The 21273-nt window shown below is 44.2% G+C and overlaps 1 protein-coding gene across 7 annotated transcripts in view; it reads left to right on the plus strand.

The window, feature by feature from the left end:
- LOC115475709 (beta-Ala-His dipeptidase-like) overlaps positions 1–21273 on the plus strand; it is a 190747-nt gene that overhangs the window by 97588 nt on the left and 71886 nt on the right. For all 7 annotated transcript variants that reach the window (XM_030211654.1, XM_030211663.1, XM_030211638.1 and 4 more), the window contains one exon: positions 15739–15901. In XM_030211654.1, the coding sequence (XP_030067514.1) occupies positions 15739–15901 (163 nt within the window). The remainder of the gene's footprint in view (positions 1–15738; positions 15902–21273) is intronic.

The raw sequence follows: 21273 nt of genomic DNA on the forward strand, positions 1-21273 counted from the left end.
ATTTGGATGTCCCTGGCAGAAGGACTTCCATCTGCCGATTTATGTCAAAAGATAGATGTCCTTCTCTTTCTAAAATGAGCCCAAAAGTCAACATGGATTTAGTGAAGGACATCTTGCCTCAGCAATCTACTACATTTCTTTGAAGGGGTGAACAAACATGTGGATAAAGGTGAGCCGGTTGATATTGTATATCTGGAATTTCAGAAGGCGTTTGACAAAGTACCTCATGAAAGACCCCAGAGGAAACTGGAGAGTCATGGGGTAGGAGGTAGGGTTCTATTGGATTAAAAACTGGTTAAAAGATAGAAAACAGAGAGTAGGGTTAAACGGTCACTATTCTCAATGGAGAAGGGTAGTTAGTGGGGTTCCGCAGGGGTCTATGCTGGGACCGCTGCTTTTTAACATATTTATAAATGACCTAGAGATGGGAGTAACTAGTGAGGTAATTAAATTTGCCGATGACACAAAGTTATTCAAAGTCATTAAATCGCAGAAGGATAGTGAAAAATTACAAGAGGATCTTACGAGACTGGGAGACTGGGCGTCTAAATGGCAGATGACGTTTAATGTAAGCAAGTGCAAAGTGATGCATGTGGGAAAGAGGAACCAGAATTATTGCTACGTCATGCAAGGTTCCACGTTAGGAGTCACGGACCAAGAAAGGGATCTAGGTGTCGTCGTTGATGATACGTTGAAACCTTCTGCTTAGTGTGCTGCTGCGGCTAAGAAAGCAAATAGAATGTTAGGTATTATTAGGAAAGGAATGGAAAACAAAAATGAGGATGTTATAATGCTTTTTTATTGCTTCATGGTGCGACCGCACCTTGAATATTGTGTTCAATTCTGGTCGCCGCATCTCAAAACAGATATAGTGGAATTAGAAAAGGTACAGAGAAGGGCAACGAAAATGATAAAGGGGATGGGATGACTTCCCTAAGAGGAAGGGCTAAATGGCTAGGGCTCTTCAGCTTGGAGAAAAAGCAGCTGTGGGGAGATACGATAGAGGTCTATAAAATAATGAATGGAGTTGAACGGGTAGATGTGAAGCGACTGTTTACGCTTTCCAAAAATACCAGGTCTAGGGGGCATGCGATGAAGCTACAATGTAGTAAATTTAAAACGGATCGGAGAAAATCTTTTCTTCATTCAACATGTAATTAAACTCTGGAATTCGTTGCCAGAGAATGTGGTAAAGGCATTTAGCTTAGCGGAGTTTTAAAAAGGTTTAGACGGCTTCCTAAATGAAAAGTCCATGGACCGTTATTAAATGGACTTAGGGAAAATCCACTATTTCTGGGATAAGCAGTGTAAAATGTTTTGTACTTTTTTGGGTTCTTGGCAGGTATTTGTGACCTGGATTGGCCACTGTTGGAAACAGGATGCTGGGCTTGATGGACCTTTTGTCTTTCCTAGCATGGCAATACTTATGTACTTATAAGAGTATAGTGCATGCCCTATTGGGCAGGTCCTGGCTACAGTACTTCCTACTTCACTAGGGTGATGCTCTCTTTCTAGGAGTCCGTCCTCCTGCAAGGCAGCAAAGGTGCTGGCAGAATGGAGGTGGGACTTCTCTACAATGTCCCTGTAGGTCTCTTCTATGTATCTCTCTGTCTCCCTCAGCTCCTCCAAGCTGATACTCTAGTTCTCTGAGAGCTAGGAGCTATTTGCATCAGGCACACACATATAACCGCTCACCAACTGGGAGATAATCATACATGTAGCACTCAATGCAAAAGACTGGATTGCACCCCTCTCGCTGCTGGACTGCTGTCTCCATCTTAGTATTTTTGAGTTTTTCAATAATTTAAAACTTGCTTAGGTATTAAGGATATTAGTCCAATATTTTAAAAAAGTCTTTAGCTTATATCGTCATTTCTGAGGGTAACTAAGACAGCTGGTGAAGGCAGACTTTACCCTACCAGTCTGAGTTAATGTCCACAGGGTGGTCCTAATTGTTTGAATAAAGCAAGTCTGTAAATAACAAGTATGACAATATTGTACACATTTTGAACAGTTTAGGAGACATGCTTTAAACTGAAATACTACGCTTTTCATTGATTGTACGTCATGGTATTTCAATTTCAGTCTCAGCTCCTGAGGACGCTGATTATGGCTAAACAAAGCACTGTGTAGAGCTCAGACATATAAGTTTCTTTTTAAAAAAAGGAAATCAAGAGCAGCAATTGAATGGAGCATATCCTGGATTTTACAGTCAATTGCAAAATGTCTCTGTTGGATTAGAACATTTCATGCAAACTTTGAGCATTGAGTATGATTGTAGTGAACTGTTTGAAATTTGAATCGACAGTGAACATTTGAAAATGGTTTGAATAACAGAACATACTCAATGGATATTGATGGTCATCGATTCAGTTTTATGATTAAGAGGCTGTGAACAAATACAAGCAGTGATGCTTTGATATAATGGTTTGTGGCGGGGGAAATCCAAGGTGTATTTTCAGCAGCTTAGCATTCAATGTCAGGGGTTAGAAATTTTAAAGATTATTTTTTTTGTAATACATATGCATTATGGTTATCTAAAAAAAATAGACTGGATAATGGAAAAGAACCCAGTTTATTGAACAGTGCCCCCACTCACATCCCCATGAATTATCACACTATTCCTCTCCCCTTCCCCTCACACACTTCCCTAGAACATTAATATGTAGTAGACCATAATTTGCTACTTGCAGTAATGGCCAACTAGGTATAGGAGGGTCTGTGCTAAATTGGTTCCAAGGATTTTTAAAATCTAGATCATATCAAGTCAAATCTCCTATTTCCATCGTCCCTCAATGGAATCCAGACTGCAGAATCCCACAGGGATCCCCCCTTTCTACTACTACTACTTATTATTTCTATAGCGCTACTAGACGTACCCATCTTATTCAATATTATGATGTCCCCCCTTACAAAAGGTGCTCGATGCCTATGATTTTAATAATTTTATTTACGTGGATGATGTAACCATCTACATCCCTTTCGAAGATTCTACTGAAGAAGTGCTATCATCAAATCTGGTCTAGACCTGATGGAGAATTGGGCCTCCACCTGTAAACTAAAATTGAATAGAGAGAAAACTAAATTTCTGTTATTATCTAACCCTCACCGTGTCATAAATTGTCAAAACTTCACAACTGAAAATGTAACTTATCCATTGGAGTCCCAACTAAAGATACTTTTTATAATAATTGATTCTTTACTGTTACGTCTGTGCTTTCCTCGCCCTCTGGTGGCCAGAATGGGTGGCTGCTATGGACCATCACCCGTTCCAGGTTTCTGCTGAGTCCGGTCTGGATCTTCCAGGCTGCCAGGTTTGCTTGTGTTGTTTGAGCCTGCACAGCACCCGTAGCTGCCTGGTGATTGCAGAAGCTGAGCCTCAACTGCTTCTGGGCTTATTAGCCATCTTGAAACATTTCTGCTTTGCCTTTGCATCATCTAAGGCCCTGGTATGTTGGGGTGCTGGTGCACTTCTGATGTTTCCAGTTTCTAGTTTATTCCTGCCTTGATTCTTGTCTGTTCTTGCCAGTCTGTGGATAGTTAGATTAGATTGTTGTTTGTTTGTTTGTTTGTTTGCTTGTCTTGTCTCTGAGTGGTAGTTCTGTGTTTAGTCCTTGTCTGCTTGTATTTTTCTGGCTGCTCTGCAGCTTTTAGTTTTGTGTCTTGTTAGTCAGTATTTTGCTCCCTGTTTTAGTGGCTGTTTTCAGCTTTCAGTCCTGTCCTTTATTTTACCCATTCCTTGCCCTGCTGTCCCTGTATGTTCCTTTCCCCTCTGACCCTCAGTCCCCGTGCTGCCTAGCTGATATCCAGTCCCGGTCCTGTCCAGTAAGTCCTGCCGGCCACCTGAAGCCAGAAGCTCAACTTCTGGTGAAAAGCGGCCAGGTGCAGGTGAAGCCTAACTGTTCATTTAAGCTCTGCCTTGTCATTGGTGTGGGGTGGTTTTGCCTGCCGCTCCTCGGCAGTGGCCCAAGGGCTCACAACCTAGGTTCCTGCTTGTATACGTGACACTTACATGTTATTCGACATCCAAGTCCAGGCAGTCACCACAAAAACCTCTAAAGCAATGTGGAAACTAAAAAGAATCAGGCATCTCTTCCCTAATGATATGTTTAGAACCTTAGGACAAACATTAGTGTTATCATACTTCGATTATTGCGATGGCATTTATGCTGACTGTAAGGAATTAATTGCCTAAGACCCCACCGGGGCAGGTTAATATCATCAGAATCTTCCTTGAAAAATCTGCAGACAGCTCAAAATACAGCAGCCAGATTAGACTACAAGGCTACAAGATTCAAAAATGCAGCTTCTTTGCATATAAAGTTACACTGGCTCCCAATCAAAGCCAGAATAACATTCAAACTATGTACATTTGTTTTCAAAACTCTATAATGGCTTAACCCCTGGTTATATGCAACCTTTAACTAATCTCCCCTTTCGCAATGCTCTCCCTGGTTCAAGAGATTATCTAATCCTCCACTATCCCAGTTGCAAAAATGTGATCTACAAGTCAATCTACATGTCAGGATTCCCTTACCGCTATACCAAATGGTGGAATTCCCTCCCGAAATTCATCAGATGAGAACCTAATGATCTGTAATTCTGGAAATACCTTAAAGCAATTTCTCACAGATGATCATAATTAATTTGAACCCTTAATTGTACAATTATTCAATTTCTCACTTCCAGCCTAATTGTTATTATACATGGATGACTATAAATTGTTACCTTTTTGTGTCTAGCATTCGTTTCCATATTACATATTGTAATTACTCAATCCTCATTTACTTTATTACTACTTAATGTATACTATCCCACATCACGCTTTATACTGTTAATCACAATACTTTGTTAGCCACATTGAACCTGATCTATTAGGATAATGTAGGATAAACTCAATAAATAATACACCTTCTACTGGGAAAACAGAACAAGTTGGACTGTTACAAATCCCACGGCGGAAAATATACCCTAGCAGAACACAACACAACACCACATTACAACTACTACTACTACTTCTCATTTCTATAGTGCTACTAGACATACGCAGCGCTGTACACTTGTACATTACAAAAGGGCTTGGCAACCCTACCACCTGACCTTCCATCTCTGAACAATAGCACAAGAGAGACTCGGTAACCACACCGCCTGACCTTCCGTTTCCCCACAACAGCATAAAAGGAGTCGGGATCCTACCATTTGTACAACCCCCCCCCCCCAACACACACACATAAAAGGCAATTCTATAACAGAGCATATATATACTATCCTATAAAGGAAGGTAGTCACCTACTTACCTTCACAGACTAGGCTCCTATAAAGTACCTAAATATAAGTGTCCCATTATAGAATTTCCTTGAAATATCTCTTGCAAATCCTCTGTTCTCCATGAAGATTTTGAACAATAGTTTCCACAGTTTTATGCTGACATAGGTGCATCGCCAAGGGTAGGCCCAGGGGGGCCTGGGCCCACCCAGTCTCGGCTCAGGCCCATCTGAAAATTCTGACACCCTTATGGCTGGCAGGAATTCCCCAAACCCTGTCAGCTGAAGATGTCCTTCAACAGCTAGAACAAGTGATTTTCCTACCTGCTTCGGATGGCGGCGCTTTCCATCTGTTGCCGCAGTACCAATCCCTCCCCCATCTCATGCACATGCTTGTTTTTTGCACATGCCTGAAAACCAAGCATGTGCAGGACGGAAGAGGCCAGAACAGCGGCAATGGATGGAAAGTGCCGCCGGCTGTGGCAGGTAAGAAAATCACTAGTTCTGGCCGCCGGAGAACATCTTCAGCTGGCGGGGCTTGGGGATCTCCCACCAGCTCAGGTGTTTATTTTATTCTTTGGGGTCAGTGGTGCGGGGCAGGGGCAAAAGTCACACGTGCCTGTGGGGAGGGGATAATATGCAGGGCAGAAAGTGTGTGCGGGGGGGGGGGGGGGGGGGAGAATTGTATGTCCACCCAGTTTGGGCTCAGGCCCACCCAGAATACTATGTCTGGCTATGCTACTGTGCTGACCTCCACTTTTGTCCTCCAGTCCATCATAGGCAAGCAGTGACTCAACTATTTGGGGAGGCTCAGATGGGTGGGACTAAGGTGAGGTGGGATGGGGAATGATGGGGCAAGTGGAAATCCTTATGGTGGGGGGGAGGGGAGAACTCCTACATCAACAGTAAAGGTACAGTAGGGGCATGCTTGAACCCAACAATGAAGGACCCCATTAAGGTGCAGAGCCAGTAGCTGCAACCCTGTTAGTTCTCTTACTGATAATATACACTGAACACCACTCCAGGGAATTATGTGGCAAAAAAATCTAAATAATTTACACCAAAATAATACAGCACAGCACCACAGTGGAGGAAGCAAGGACAGCACAACAACACAGTGTTAATATATGGCCTGGCTTTAGATCTGCCACTGGAATAGTGATAGGTAAAGCTATGCAGCCTAAAATAACTGAAGAAGTACTGACTAGGCCAAACAACAAGAAAGTGATTTAATATTTGAGAATCTGCAAAAAGCAGGTCTGAACAATGAGTCCTGACACAAACTGGTACAACTGTCACTTTAAATCAGATGAACAAAATGGAGTCTATTAGTTTTGTATAAAAGGCTACAGAGGTTATACAGAGTTCTTAAGATGGTGTGAAAAGTATTGCGACACAGACAGATGTGGAACTGTTATCTCAACGCTTCCCAAAACATGCTGATAAGACTGTGTGGGAAAGTATCATCTCAGAAATTGAGAGCTAGGTATCTCACCATAGACTTCTATGGAGAGATTTGTGTATAAAAGAGGGGACAAATTGCCATAGCTTTGGAATCCTCCCCAACGCTTCCGTCAGACGGCGAAGCTCTGTCCGGTTGTACCAAGAATCTGTCTGCTGAATGTACCTGATTAAAGTCTGATGTCTGTATTTGTACCAACTTGAAGACTTGTCTTTGGGTAAGAAATAAAATGTATCTATCTATTTAAACCTATCTCTGTCTTTATTCTAACTTCTCTTTACCTTACATTTAGCTTACAAGGCACATCACATACACTCAGTCTCTGGAGAAACTTAGACAGATTTTTATTAGGCATTATCTGGGAACATAAATAGCCCAGAGTATACCTAGATCCAGGAAGACAGAAAGCAGTAGTTGTGGGAATTAGCCCCTAATGCCACTAGATCCCCCCCTTACAAAGTGGGTGATCTAGTGCACTGGCGTTATTATACGCACAAGACCTGGCGAGATCCCATCTATGTTGGGCCCTTCAAGATAGAAGCCTTGTCAGCCACAGCAGCAAAGCTGGAGGACCACACCTCTTGGGTCCACCTGAAAGATATACGAGCTTATCCGAATATCCCATCAGGTCTCCTGGATGTTTCCATTGATGTTCCCACGAACCCCATCTCCACCGCCACTGTTTCCAGCACAGCAGCCACTGGAGAGACCAGTCTCACCACGAACCCCGTCACCTCCGCCACTGAGCCCGAGACCACCGACCCCGCACCCAACACTTTTGGATCAACTTGACCAAAGACTTAACCACCTTATCCCATCTCCTGAATCACAACTCCTTGATCTGGCTGATATAGTCCTCCAAACCTTCACAGATTCTCCAGACTCACCCTCTGAACAACCACCCATATCCGAACCCGTACGTGAGTTGCCGTCCTCACCTCCACCTCCCACAGTTCCTGCTCTTCCACTTCCCTACGTGGATCTTCGCATCCGTCTCATCAGAATCCGTAATCTGGCAGAAGATCTTCTCCAAATCCGCAACTTAGCAGGACAGTTGAATCCGGTACACCAACAGTCCATTGTGTTTTCAACAGTAACCATTTTGCACAGCAACGCCTGTGAGCTGCTCGACATCCTACATTTGTACTTCCCGAATCAAGCCAGCTAATGCCACAGCAACTTCCGCTGTTCCTTCCTTTCCTTACAGACTATTTCTCTGTACTACAACTGTGAAAATTGACACTCTTCAGCTACTGTTTGCTGTTTGCTGTTGGACTCGTGTGCATGATCCTACTGTGTATGGGTTTGGTTTTGTTTCTCACTGCCTTGTTTGCTTATACTGCTGACAGTTACCTTTTAGATCTTTGGATCGCATTTACTGCCTTTCCCACTGGCAACATTACCTTGCCTGTCGGAAACGCTATCCTTCAGAGCCTATTGAAACCTCTGCAACTACTCCTTGCCTCTCTGATCCTCCTGTTTTGTATTCTACAAGTGTTCCCACTCCTATCAGTAGCTCGGTCCATATTGTCCCCAATCGTACAAGTACTTTTGAGGATAATATTACCTTGCTTGATTTACTACCCACCCCTCCTCCTTATTCTTTTGTTCCTACTAGTGACACTCCTCCTCCCACGAATACTACTGTAGTTACGCCAAACATCACCGTCCCAGCCACTCGTCCTCATTGATAGCTCAACACGCCTAACTGACTATCCATATATGTCCCAGATTTTACCAGACACTCCGCCTTCTCCACCAGATTCTCCCCCACCGTCGTCTTTAAATTTAAGTGCACACTTGATCCCCGAACCCCCAGAATATCTAAGAGAATTACTTCATCCCCATTGGGACCCTGCTCCAGAAGACGATCCCAATTGGGACCCCTTCACCCGATACCACATACTGTGTGAGCCTTTGTTTGACAGTTGGACATTAGGTCCTAGCCGTACGGTTATACACACTCAGGTACTGTTTGGAGGCACCTTAGGCTTACAACTTGAACAAACAGACGACCTCCTAATAAGACCACAGACTGGTGACGTTGTAGATTTTTGGGTAATTACATACACCGTATTGGGCACTGCTGAGATTCCCATCCTGTTCATCAGAGAGGTTGGATTGGATCCCTTGGAAATATATGGTCTTTTCGAAATCCCAGATCCTACTGAAATAGGGGCTATTAGAATTTATCCCCCATACCCATACATCTCTCGCTAAAACACTAGGGATGTCACCTACCAACATGAAGTACGTAGCCCTCCTGTTATGTGTGCTCACCACACCCATGCTACCTGGAACACAGTACCTAGCAAATTCTCTACCCCAATTTACAACCACTTATGAAATAACATTACCCACTACTAAGGACACAACCACAATTACCCTTGATGTGTGTGCTTACACAATGTGTGGGGAACAACCTGTGCAGCAATATTTGTCTGCTTATGAAGTATACCTGTGTCCCTTCCCCAATTGCGGAAGTTGGGCTCAGGTATGGTGGTACACAGGTTCATGGGTTCCCTACTCCGGTAGTGAGATTCCAGATCTCAAAAAGAGTATTTCCATCATGAAATTGCGAGTCACTGGCCTTTGCCATATGACCAAATGTAATCAAGTGGCTATCACTTTCAGAGGAGTAACGATTGTTACATACAGAACCTATTCCATAGGAATAGATGCCACAGGTAGAGACCCTATTGGAAAATTCAAAATTGTTCCACCCCCAGCCCAACCTACAGCGACCAATCCCTTGGTACCAACAAAGATCCCAGAAATAAAAATTCCTTACCAGATTGTACCAATTAATAATTCTAAAGATTTGGTGGCACTAGAAACAGGATTTGGAGAGACGAACTTATGGCTTGAATGGGCACATTATACTACAAAGAGTTTGAATGTCTCTAATTGTTATTTTTGTTCCCATGCCAGAGCAGAACCAACAGTAGTTCCTTTCCCTTTAGATCTCCACAATGATCCAGATGGATTTTGGTGTATGTTGCAGTTATTGCAGGTTAAAGACGACATAAATCAGTCTTGTCAACATCTTGACGAGCACCACCCCTACTTACCCCCACGGATGAGGGTTCCACCTGCATTCAGGATTCCACATCCTGCTACCAGATATCATACATGCCTGCAACGATATGGGGTTAAAAAGACACGGTTTTTAGGCAACTTAACTAATTGTAACACAACCTTAGGAATGGGGACTCTGCATAACATGAACCTAACACGGTTCTCACAAGCTAGAGCAGACATATGGTGGTACTGTGGAACCCGTACTATCCTCCATACACTTCCTAACAATTGGACAGGCAGATGTGCCCTAGTCAAGTTGGTCATTCCAATTATTATAGCATCCTTGCTTCCCCCTCACAGCAGCTCTTCCTCACGAGTGAAGAGAAATGCAATGCCTGGATCTTTTGATGATCGGGTCTATATAGATGCTATTGGAGTTCCAAGAGGGGTTCCCGATGAGTTTAAAGCCAGAAACCAAATAGCCGCAGGATTTGAATCAGTTTTCTTTTGGTGGGCGACTATCAATAAGAATCTTGACTGGATCAACTATATATATTACAACCAGCAGAGATTTGTGAACTACACTAGGGATGCAGTTCGAGGCATTGCAACACAATTAGATGCCACTAGCCGGATGACGTTGGAAAATAGATTAGTTCTTGACCAACTTCTAGCAGCCGATGGAGGGGTGTGCCACAAGATAGGTACCCAGTGTTGCACCTTTATCCCCAACAATACCGCTCCAGATGGATCAATTACCAGAGCTTTAGAAGGCTTAACCTCACTGTCACAAGAATTGGCAGAAAGCTCTGGCGTTGATACATCCTGGACAGGTTGGATGAACAGAGCTTTTGGTACATGGAAGACATTTATCATTTCAGCAGCCACGACTATACTCATAGTGGTAGCAATTTTTGTTTTAGTAGGATGTTGCATAATCCCTTGTGCTAGAGGTTTAGTAGAACGCTTAATTGAAACCGCAATAATGAAAAAGACAACAGCAGGACAATATGCCCTGTGCGGAAATCTCCTCCCCAACATCACAGGAGCTAACAAATTGGACTATCTCCCTCTGAGAAGGACCAATCCCTATGCAACTGTTAGATACACTGGAGAGATGTCTACAACTGTATAATTAGATATTAGCACATAGGGATATAATATAACCATATAAAGCTTTATAAGTGATAAATTGTGCAAATGTATAATTAAGATACAATCAGTATATAACCAAAGAATTTTGATTTATAGCAATGTATGAACAATCACATAGATAAGAATAAGATAGAACCTGCATATTAAAAGGTTGAAGAAAGATAATATTGTAGTAACTATAAGTTTTAGTAGGATTGGCATAATAGAAGTACTGCCAAGATGATAATTTCACACCGCAAACGAACCACATTGTACCAGTTGACCTTAAGACTCAGATAATTTTATGGCCTCATAGAATACCTTCTGGAATGGATGGTACCACGGTATGTTAACCCTGGTGTCACCCTATGGGATAGGGTGAAGAGGGGAATGTTAATATATGGCCTGGCTTTAGATCTGCCACTGGAATAGTGATAGGTAAAGCTATGCAGCCTAAAATAACTGAAGAAGTACTGACTAGGCCAAACAACAAGAAAGTGATTTAATATTTGAGAATCTGCAAAAAGCAGGTCTGAACAATGAGTCCTGACACAAACTGGTACAACTGTCACTTTAAATCAGATGAACAAAATGGAGTCTATTAGTTTTGTATAAAAGGCTACAGAGGTTATACAGAGTTCTTAAGATGGTGTGAAAAGTATTGCGACACAGACAGATGTGGAACTGTTATCTCAACGCTTCCCAAAACATGCTGATAAGACTGTGTGGGAAAGTATCATCTCAGAAATTGAGAGCTAGGTATCTCACCATAGACTTCTATGGAGAGATTTGTGTATAAAAGAGGGGACAAATTGCCATAGCTTTGGAATCCTCCCCAACGCTTCCGTCAGACGGCGAAGCTCTGTCCGGTTGTACCAAGAATCTGTCTGCTGAATGTACCTGATTAAAGTCTGATGTCTGTATTTGTACCAACTTGAAGACTTGTCTTTGGGTAAGAAATAAAATGTATCTATCTATTTAAACCTATCTCTGTCTTTATTCTAACTTCTCTTTACCTTACATTTAGCTTACAAGGCACATCACATACACTCAGTCTCTGGAGAAACTTAGACAGATTTTTATTAGGCATTATCTGGGAACATAAATAGCCCAGAGTATACCTAGATCCAGGAAGACAGAAAGCAGTAGTTGTGGGAATTAGCCCCTAATGCAAACCCAGAGCAGACCTCCTTGTGATTGGGTGACAATGGAGGTTGGAGAAACCATACAGAACCTGTTATGTAAAATAGGTATCTTTAGTCCCCCGTGTGATCTGGAGTCAGAAAGAGGTCCAAGAGGGGGGAATTAAAACAACAGTGAAAAAAGCAACCTATTAAACAGAATAGTATTTGCAATATTCTGGTAATATATACAGGTACTTTAACATTTGGCTAGCAATCAGTTCTAGCTCCCCAGTCCAGCTTCTTTTGTTGGCCATGTGAACAGTAATGTTCAGCAGCACTGTAACAGAAATCCTGTGGTTTCCAGCAACCGTAAACTGAATTGCCTAGTAAGTAACCAAATAGCCACAAGGCTTCAGATCTGACAACCTTTTGCTTATTCTTGGGTAGTGTGTCTCCATAGCTTTCATCAAATTTGACAGGTGCCATGCCCACTTCTGTGTTTCAGCCAATCAGAGATGAGGACATGCCCAAGCCACTCCTAATTTTGAAGACATCACTACCAAAACCACTCCCTAGCCACACCCACTCCCACCCCTTGGATAATGTCACTGGATATGATGTCTTGACCCAGCCCAAGCCCCCAACCCTTTTGTGTAGCCATGCCCCCTGCCCTGCTTTATTTGTATAGTCTGACAAACTGACAAACCCCACCCTTTTGCATAACTCTGCCCCAAACCCCACCCTTTTGTGATGTCACACAGGAAGTGACATCATAGCCATACCCCCTTTTCCAAGATGATGGTCACTGTATGCACGATGTCACTTCCTGTTTCCACTACTAGCTGCCATCTTGGATGGGGTCATGTGACAAGAAGTGACATAAAAAACCCAACACTGCCCCTTACAGCCTCGGTGGAATTTAGTCGTGCATGTGCACCTTAACCTTTTTTTCTCACAGGAAAGGTAAAAGATATTTTTGTTTTCTTTCAAAAGGATACCTCATGCTTACTTTTTAAAGCTGTTTCTTCACTTTTTTCTCACAGGAAAGAAAATAGGCATTTGTTTTCTTTCAAAAGGATGCAAGAGCTGGCCCCTCTCCTGTTTTCAAGAAAGATCATGCCCTAAATGGCTGAAGTGAGACAGAAAAAATGCCAGGGGGTTTGCTTTTGTAAGAGCCGAGTTGGTTTTCTCTGCAGCCACTTCCTGCTGCTTGCACATTTAAAGCTGTTTCTTCACTTTTTTCTCACAGGAAAGATAGTATGCATTTGTTGGGTTTTTTTTTAAAAGGTCATCAAAAAGGACACCTTTTTAAGCCTCCCTGCATTTTAAGAGAGATCGCAATAGAGGGTTTTTATTAATTTGTAGAAGTCTTTATCATATTTTGAGAGACAATACAAAGAAAAATAAGTTGCATCCATTCGCTGAGCTAGAGAACGGTGGGCACGCTCCAATTCCATCGGAGTAGCGCTCGTTTCTGCTCCCAACAGGGTGACACAGAGCGATCTAACAATGGCAGGAACATCCTCCAACGCCCCACCTTCCGGTACACCACGGAAGCGAAGATTGTTCCTATGACCTCTGTTCTCCAGGTCGTCAAGTTTAATCAAAAAGTCATCATAATGAGCCCCTAAATCCTTAAGTTTACTCGCATGGGTAGCAAGTGTGGTCATCCAACTTCATCTCAATATCTTCAACCCTTTCTTCCAATTCCCGAAGGTCAGAGCTAAGCGTCTCAATGCGATCCAGTTTCTCTACTTTAGAAGTCTTTATATCTGCTTGACTTAAAGAAATAATCTTCTTTAACTCACTGGAAACGCCCTTCTTCTGGGAAGGAGGTTGCCTAGATTCTGCCAGGGACAGCACTGAATCGGAGTGGGAGACTTGCGATGGCGGCGGCGACGCATGGCTTGCCCACGCCTTGCTGGATGAACGTCCTGAAGGCCGTCCATCTCCTTTCTCCCTGCTGCCACGGACGACTTACACATGGCCACAGAGTAACAGCAGGTCCTCAACGCTTAATTCGTGCATTTGGATAGATAAGACCGGAGAAACGCTATTGTTTGTATGTCTGGGTGAGGGGCGAAAGAGTTAGGTTGCCATCTTGTATAGTGACGTCACTTCCTCTCCCGCAATAGAGGGTTTTTTCTAAACAGCACTGTAAAAAAAAGAAAAAAGGTCTGTCTGCTTTTAAGGACAGAATTTCCTCTTTGCTTTAAAGACAAAAGGCAAAGCTGTTTGCTTTGCCATTCTCTGTGTGAGATCTGTAGCCTCCACCCCATGACTCCTCCCCTTAATCTGGATCATCTGTTTTTATTTTAAGAACATACAAAAGACAGGGTGGAAGAAAACAAGTCCAAGTGACCAGCCAAAACACAGGAGTAAGAGCTCCAAACAAAGTTTATTGGGACCCTACACGGTTCGTGTTTTGGCTGAAAAGCCTTCTTCAGGGGTCTAAAAACACACAAAGTTTAAAATCAATACACAGATAACAGTAAAAAAGTAAACAAATAAATAAACTTAACACAGTACTGGCATGCCATGACACCAACTGGGCACCCTAGCGGGCACTGTAGTGGACTTCAAAAATTGCTCCCAGGTGCATAGCTCCCTTACCTTGGGTGCTGAGCCCCCCAAAACCCACTCCCCATAACTGTACAACACTACCATAGCCCTAAGGGGTGAAGTGGGGCACCTACATGTGGGTACAGTGGGTTTCTGGTGGGTTTTGAAGAGCTCTCATTTACCACCACAAGTGTAACAGGGGGGGGGATGGGCCTGGGTCCGCCTGCCTGAAGTGCACTGCACCCACTAAAATTGCTCCAGGGACCTGCATACTGCTGTCAGGGACCTGGGTATGACATTTGAGGCTGGCAAAAATATTTTTAAAGTTTTTTTAGGGTGGGAGGGGGTTAGTGACCACTAGGGGAGTAAGGGGAGGTCATCCCTGATTCCCTACGGTGGTCATCTGGTCAGTTTGGGCACCTTTTTGAGGCTTGGTCGCAAGAAAAAATGGACCAAGTAAAGTCGGCCAAGTGCTCGTCAGGGACGCCCTTCTTTTTTCCATTATCGGCCAAGGACGCCCATGTGTTAAGCACGCCCCAGTCCCGCCTTCTCTATGCTTCCGACACGCCCCCGTGAACTTTGGTTGTCCCCGCGAAAGAAAGCAGTTGAGGGTGCCCGAAATCAGCTTTCGATTATGCCGATTTGGGCGACCCTGGGAGAAGGATGCAAATCTCCCAATTTGTGTCGAAAGATGGGCGCCCTTCTCTTTCAAAAATAAGCCTGAAGGAGACTTAGAGGGGATATAACAGAAGTTTATAAAATCATGAGTGACATAGATTGATTAAATAGGAAATTGTTGTTTAATCTTTCAATCAAAATTTAAAAAGTGCATAATTATGTTGTGGAAACTGATGCTGGACGATATGATCAAGGTGACTAACATAGCAGAGCTCAGAAGAGGTTTGGACAAGTTTCTGGAAAAAAAAGGTCTATTAAAAATAATTAGCCAGGTAGACTTTGCTTACCCCTGGAAATGAGCTAGGGGAAATTAATCTGCTTATGACTTGAACTGGTCACTCTCAGACACAGGATGCTGGGCTCAATGGACCTTGGTCTGATTCAGCATAGCTTTTCTTAAGTTCTTTTAGTTTTCCTTTGCTACTTAAAAAAAACCCTAATCAAGTTATAGCAACTAATTTCTATTAAACTTTTCTTTTTCTACCTTCCACAGATGATTGGTGGCAGACAAGTTCCACTACCTCCTGTCCTTCTGGCAAATCTTGGAGATGACCCAAAAAAGCCTACTGTATGCTTTTATGGGCATGTGGATGTGCAGCCTGCCAAAAAGGAAGATGGCTGGACAACAGATCCCTACACCTTGACAGAAATTAATGGTCTGTCTCGTCTCTTCTCTACTTTACTGTTTGTCCTGACATTGTTATTTTGCTTCATCGAGAGACAATAGAGATCAAATAATTATTGTCCACATTTCATTAAGATCTGTTTTATCCACACCAATACTGCTTGAGGTTTGCTAACACATAAAGTATGGGCTAGAGTAGATTAAGAAATTGTAAATTGACCTTGGTTGAAGATTGCATAGTAATGTATGCTAACTAATACAATATTATAAATCACTCTTTACCTCACAATCTCAAGACAATGGATTGACACAGATACATGGAGATCAGTATTCTGCCATGTGATGAACAATAATTTGAAACATCTAACTTAGATGGCTTCAAATTATATATTTATTCAGAAGCATGATCCATTTAGGCAGCATCTCTGAATGGACATGTAATAGTTGGAATGTCCAAGTTAGATATTACAGGTTATGGGGCTCATTTTAAGAGAGAAAAAAAGTCTCAAAACTGCATAAAGTGGCATTTGGACATTTTGCTCCGAAAAAGTCCAAATTGCAATTTTCAAAACTCAGATTTGAGATGTTTTTCTCTGCAGTGCATCCAAATCACAAGGGGTCATGCTCGGAGTGGGATTTGGGCAATCTGAAAACTTGATGTTTTTCTGCCATAATGGAACAAAGCAAAAATGTTCAGGGCTAAAAGTTAGACGTTTTGCTCTAGACTTGTTTCAATGATGCCTGTCACAAAAAGGTGCCCTAAATGATGCGATGACAACTGGATAGATTAAGGCATGATCCCCTTACTCCCGCAGTGATCATTAAACCCCTCCCATCCTCCAAAGATATAAAAGAAACAGTACTTAGCAGCCTCTATGACAGCTTTAGAGCAGCAAGCAGGTCCCTGGAGTAGCCTAGTGGTCGGTGCAGTGGACTGTAAAGAAGGGGACCCAGGCTTATAACCAGTGATATACTAGAGTCGGCTCGCACCAGCTCACAAGAGCCAGTTGTTAATTTTTTATGAATTTTGCGAGCCGGTTGTTGAGCCCTCCAGCACAGCTTATGGAGCAAGAAGAGATCACAGCAGGTCATGCCCTCTTCCTGCGCCAGCTTAGACCCAACTGTTTACGTGAACTGTGATCCCATTTGTGTAGCGGGTCACTTCCTACTTGCCATAGCCAGCCAGTGAATCCCTCTCTCACACCTGCTTGTGGTCCGGCAGCTAAGCCCTCACCCCTCTCCCGTGTTTACTTGTTGTAAACAGGGGCGTAGCCAAACTTCCGTGGGAGGGGAGTCCAAAGCCCGAGGGGAGGGGGCACATTTTAGGCCTCCCCCCGGCACCGCCCCCCCCCGCCGCCATTGCCGCCCCCCACGTCTTTTCCGACCCCCCTGCCCGCCGCGAACCCTCCCCCGCCGCCTACCTTCACTTTTGCTGGCGGGGGACCCCACTCCTCGTCAGCCGACGTCCTCTCCGTCCTGCTCCTGCTCTTGTTGCATGCATTGCTGACGTCCTGCACGTTGTACGTGCAGGACGTCAGACTCAGAGAACAGAGTTCTGTTCTCTGAGTCTGACGTCGCATGCACAACGTGCAGGACGTCAGCAATGCATGCAACAGCAGGAGCAGGACGGAGAGGACGTCAGCTGGCAGGGAGTGGGGTCCCCCGCCAGCAAAAGTGAAGGTAGGCGGGGGCGGGTTCGCCGGGAGGGGGGTCCAGGCTGGAATCTACTGGGGCCCAGGCACCCTCAGGCCCCATGTAGCTACGCCACTGGTTGTAAAGGCATCTTTCTCCCCTCTAGAGGTCGCCGCTAGCAGTAACGTTTCACACACTGCAGCCGGCACTGCTCACAAAGCCTTCCCACTGCCGCGTTCAACCCCTGCAGCAACAGGAAGTTATGTTACAGGAACTGACTGTGGTAGTGGGAAGTCTTTGAGACTTGCGCTGGCAGCGGTGTGTGAAACGCTACTGCTAGCAGCAACCTCTGGAGAGGGGAAAAGATGCCTTTACAAGTAAACAAGGGAGGTGGAGCAGATGAAGAAGAAAGTGCTGACTTGTAGGATGGGGGATGGCAGGAGTGGGACATGGCTGCATCAGGCTCCTCAGAAGAAGGGCTAAAGTCAACCACATGAAACTACATTATACAGTGGTGGAAATAAGTATTTGATCCCTTGCTGATTTTGTAAGTTTGCCCACTGACAAAGACATGAGCAGCCCATAATTGAAGGGTAGGTTATTGGTAACAGTGAGAGATAGCACATCACAAATTAAATCCGGAAAATCACATTGTGGAAAGTATATGAATTTATTTGCATTCTGCAGAGGGAAATACAGTGGTGGAAATAAGTATTTGATCCCTTGCTGATTTTGTAAGTTTGCCCACTGACAAAGACATGAGCAGCCCATAATTGAAGGGTAGGTTATTGGTAACAGTGAGAGAGAGCACATCACAAATTAAATCCGGAAAATCACATTGTGGAAAGTATATGAATTTATTTGCATTCTGCAGAGGGAAATAAGTATTTAATCCCTCTGGCAAACAAGACCTAATACTTGGTGGCAAAACCCTTGTTGGCAAGCACAGCGGTCAGACGTCTTCTGTAGTTGATGATGAGGTTTGCACACATGTCAGGAGGAATTTTGGTCCACTCCTCTTTGCAGATCATCTCTAAATCATTAAGAGTTCTGGGCTGTCGCTTGGCAACTCGCAGCTTCAGCTCCCTCCATAAGTTTTCAATGGGATTAAGGTCTGGTGACTGGCTAGGCCACTCCATGACCCTAATGTGCTTCTTCCTGAGCCACTCCTTTGTTGCCTTGGCTGTATGTTTTGGGTCATTGTCGTGCTGGAAGACCCAGCCACGACCCATTTTTAAGGCCCTGGCGGAGGGAAGGAGGTTGTCACTCAGAATTGTACGGTACATGGCCCCATCCATTCTCCCATTGATGCGGTGAAGTAGTCCTGTGCCCTTAGCAGAGAAACACCCCCAAAACATAACATTTCCACCTCCATGCTTGACAGTGGGGACGGTGTTCTTTGGATCATAGGCAGCATTTCTCTTCCTCCAAACACGGCGAGTTGAGTTCATGCCAAAGAGCTCAATTTTTGTCTCATCTGACCACAGCACCTTCTCCCAATCACTCTCGGCATCATCCAGGTGTTCACTGGCAAACTTCAGACGGGCCGTCACATGTGCCTTCCGGAGCAGGGGGACCTTGCGGGCACTGCAGGATTGCAATCCGTTATGTCGTAATGTGTTACCAATGGTTTTCGTGGTGACAGTGGTCCCAGCTGCCTTGAGATCATTGACAAGTTCCCCCCTTGTAGTTGTAGGCTGATTTCTAACCTTCCTCATGATCAAGGATACCCCACGAGGTGAGATTTTGCGTGGAGCCCCAGATCTTTGTCGATTGACAGTCATTTTGTACTTCTTCCATTTTCTTACTATGGCACCAACAGTTGTCTCCTTCTCGCCCAGCGTCTTACTGATGGTTTTGTAGCCCATTCCAGCCTTGTGCAGGTGTATGATCTTGTCCCTGACATCCTTAGACAGCTCCTTGCTCTTGGCCATTTTGTAGAGGTTAGAGTCTGACTGATTCACTGAGTCTGTGGACAGGTGGCTTTCATACAGGTGACCATTGCCGACAGCTGTCTGTCATGCAGGTAACGAGTTGATTTGGAGCATCTACCTGGTCTGTAGGGGCCAGATCTCTTACTGGTTGGTGGGGGATCAAATACTTATTTCCCTCTGCAGAATGCAAATAAATTCATATACTTTCCACAATGTGATTTTCCGGATTTAATTTGTGATGTGCTATCTCTCACTGTTACCAATAACCTACCCTTCAATTATGGGCTGCTCATGTCTTTGTCAGTGGGCAAACTTACAAAATCAGCAAGGGATCAAATACTTATTTCCACCACTGTAAGTATTTAATCCCTCTGGCAAACAAGACCTAATACTTGGTGGCAAAACCCTTGTTGGCAAGCACAGCGGTCAGACGTCTTCTGTAGTTGATGATGAGGTTTGCACACATGTCAGGAGGAATTTTGGTCCACTCCTCTTTGCAGATCATCTCTAAATCATTAAGAGTTCTGGGCTGTCGCTTGGCAACTCGCAGCTTCAGCTCCCTCCATAAGTTTTCAATGGGATTAAGGTCTGGTGACTGGCTAGGCCACTCCATGACCCTAATGTGCTTCTTCCTGAGCCACTCCTTTGTTGCCTTGGCTGTATGTTTTGGGTCATTGTCGTGCTGGAAGACCCAGCCACGACCCATTTTTAAGGCCCTGGCGGAGGGAAGGAGGTTGTCACTCAGAATTGTACGGTACATGGCCCCATCCATTCTCCCATTGATGCGGTGAAGTAGTCCTGTGCCCTTAGCAGAGAAACACCCCCAAAACATAACATTTCCACCTCCATGCTTGACAGTGGGGACGGTGTTCTTTGGGTCATAGGCAGCATTTCTCTTCCTCCAAACACGGCGAGTTGAGTTCATGCCAAAGAGCTCAATTTTTGTCTCATCTGACCACAGCACCTTCTCCCAATCACTCTCGGCATCATCCAGGTGTTCACTGGCAAACTTCAGACGGGCCGTCACATGTGCCTTCCGGAGCAGGGGGACCTTGCGGGCACTGCAGGATTGCAATCCGTTATGTCGTAATGTGTTACCAATGGTTTTCGTGGTGACAGTGGTCCCAGCTGCCTTGAGATCATTGACAAGTTCCCCCCTTGTAGTTGTAGGCTGATTTCTAACCTTCCTCATGATCAAGGATACCCCACGAGGTGAGATTTTGCGTGGAGCCCCAGATCTTTGTCGATTGACAGTCATTTTGTACTTTTTCCATTTTCTTACTATGGCACCAACAGTTGTCTCCTTCTCGCCCAGCGTCTTACTGATGGTTTTGTAGCCCATTCCAGCCTTGTGCAGGTGTATGATCTTGTCCCTGACATCCTTAGACAGCTCCTTGCTCTTGGCCATTTTGTAGAGGTTAGAGTCTGACTGATTCACTGAGTCTGTGGACAGGTGTCTTTCATACAGGTGACCATTGCCGACAGCTGTCTGTCATGCAGGTAACGAGTTGATTTGGAGCATCTACCTGGTCTGTAGGGGCCAGATCTCTTACTGGTTGGTGGGGGATCAAATACTTATTTCCCTCTGCAGAATGCAAATAAATTCATATACTTTCCACAATGTGATTTTCCGGATTTAATTTGTGATGTGCTATCTCTCACTGTTACCAATAACCTACCCTTCAATTATGGGCTGCTCATGTCTTTGTCAGTGGGCAAACTTACAAAATCAGCAAGGGATCAAATACTTATTTCCACCACTGTATATAGACATCAAAGGAGGTGAGTTTGCTATGGAGTGGAGGGTTTGGGGGCAGAGTTAAAATGTGAGTGTGCC

This window comes from Microcaecilia unicolor, chromosome 1 (genome assembly GCF_901765095.1).
Source record: "Microcaecilia unicolor chromosome 1, aMicUni1.1, whole genome shotgun sequence".
NCBI lineage: Eukaryota > Metazoa > Chordata > Amphibia > Gymnophiona > Siphonopidae > Microcaecilia > Microcaecilia unicolor.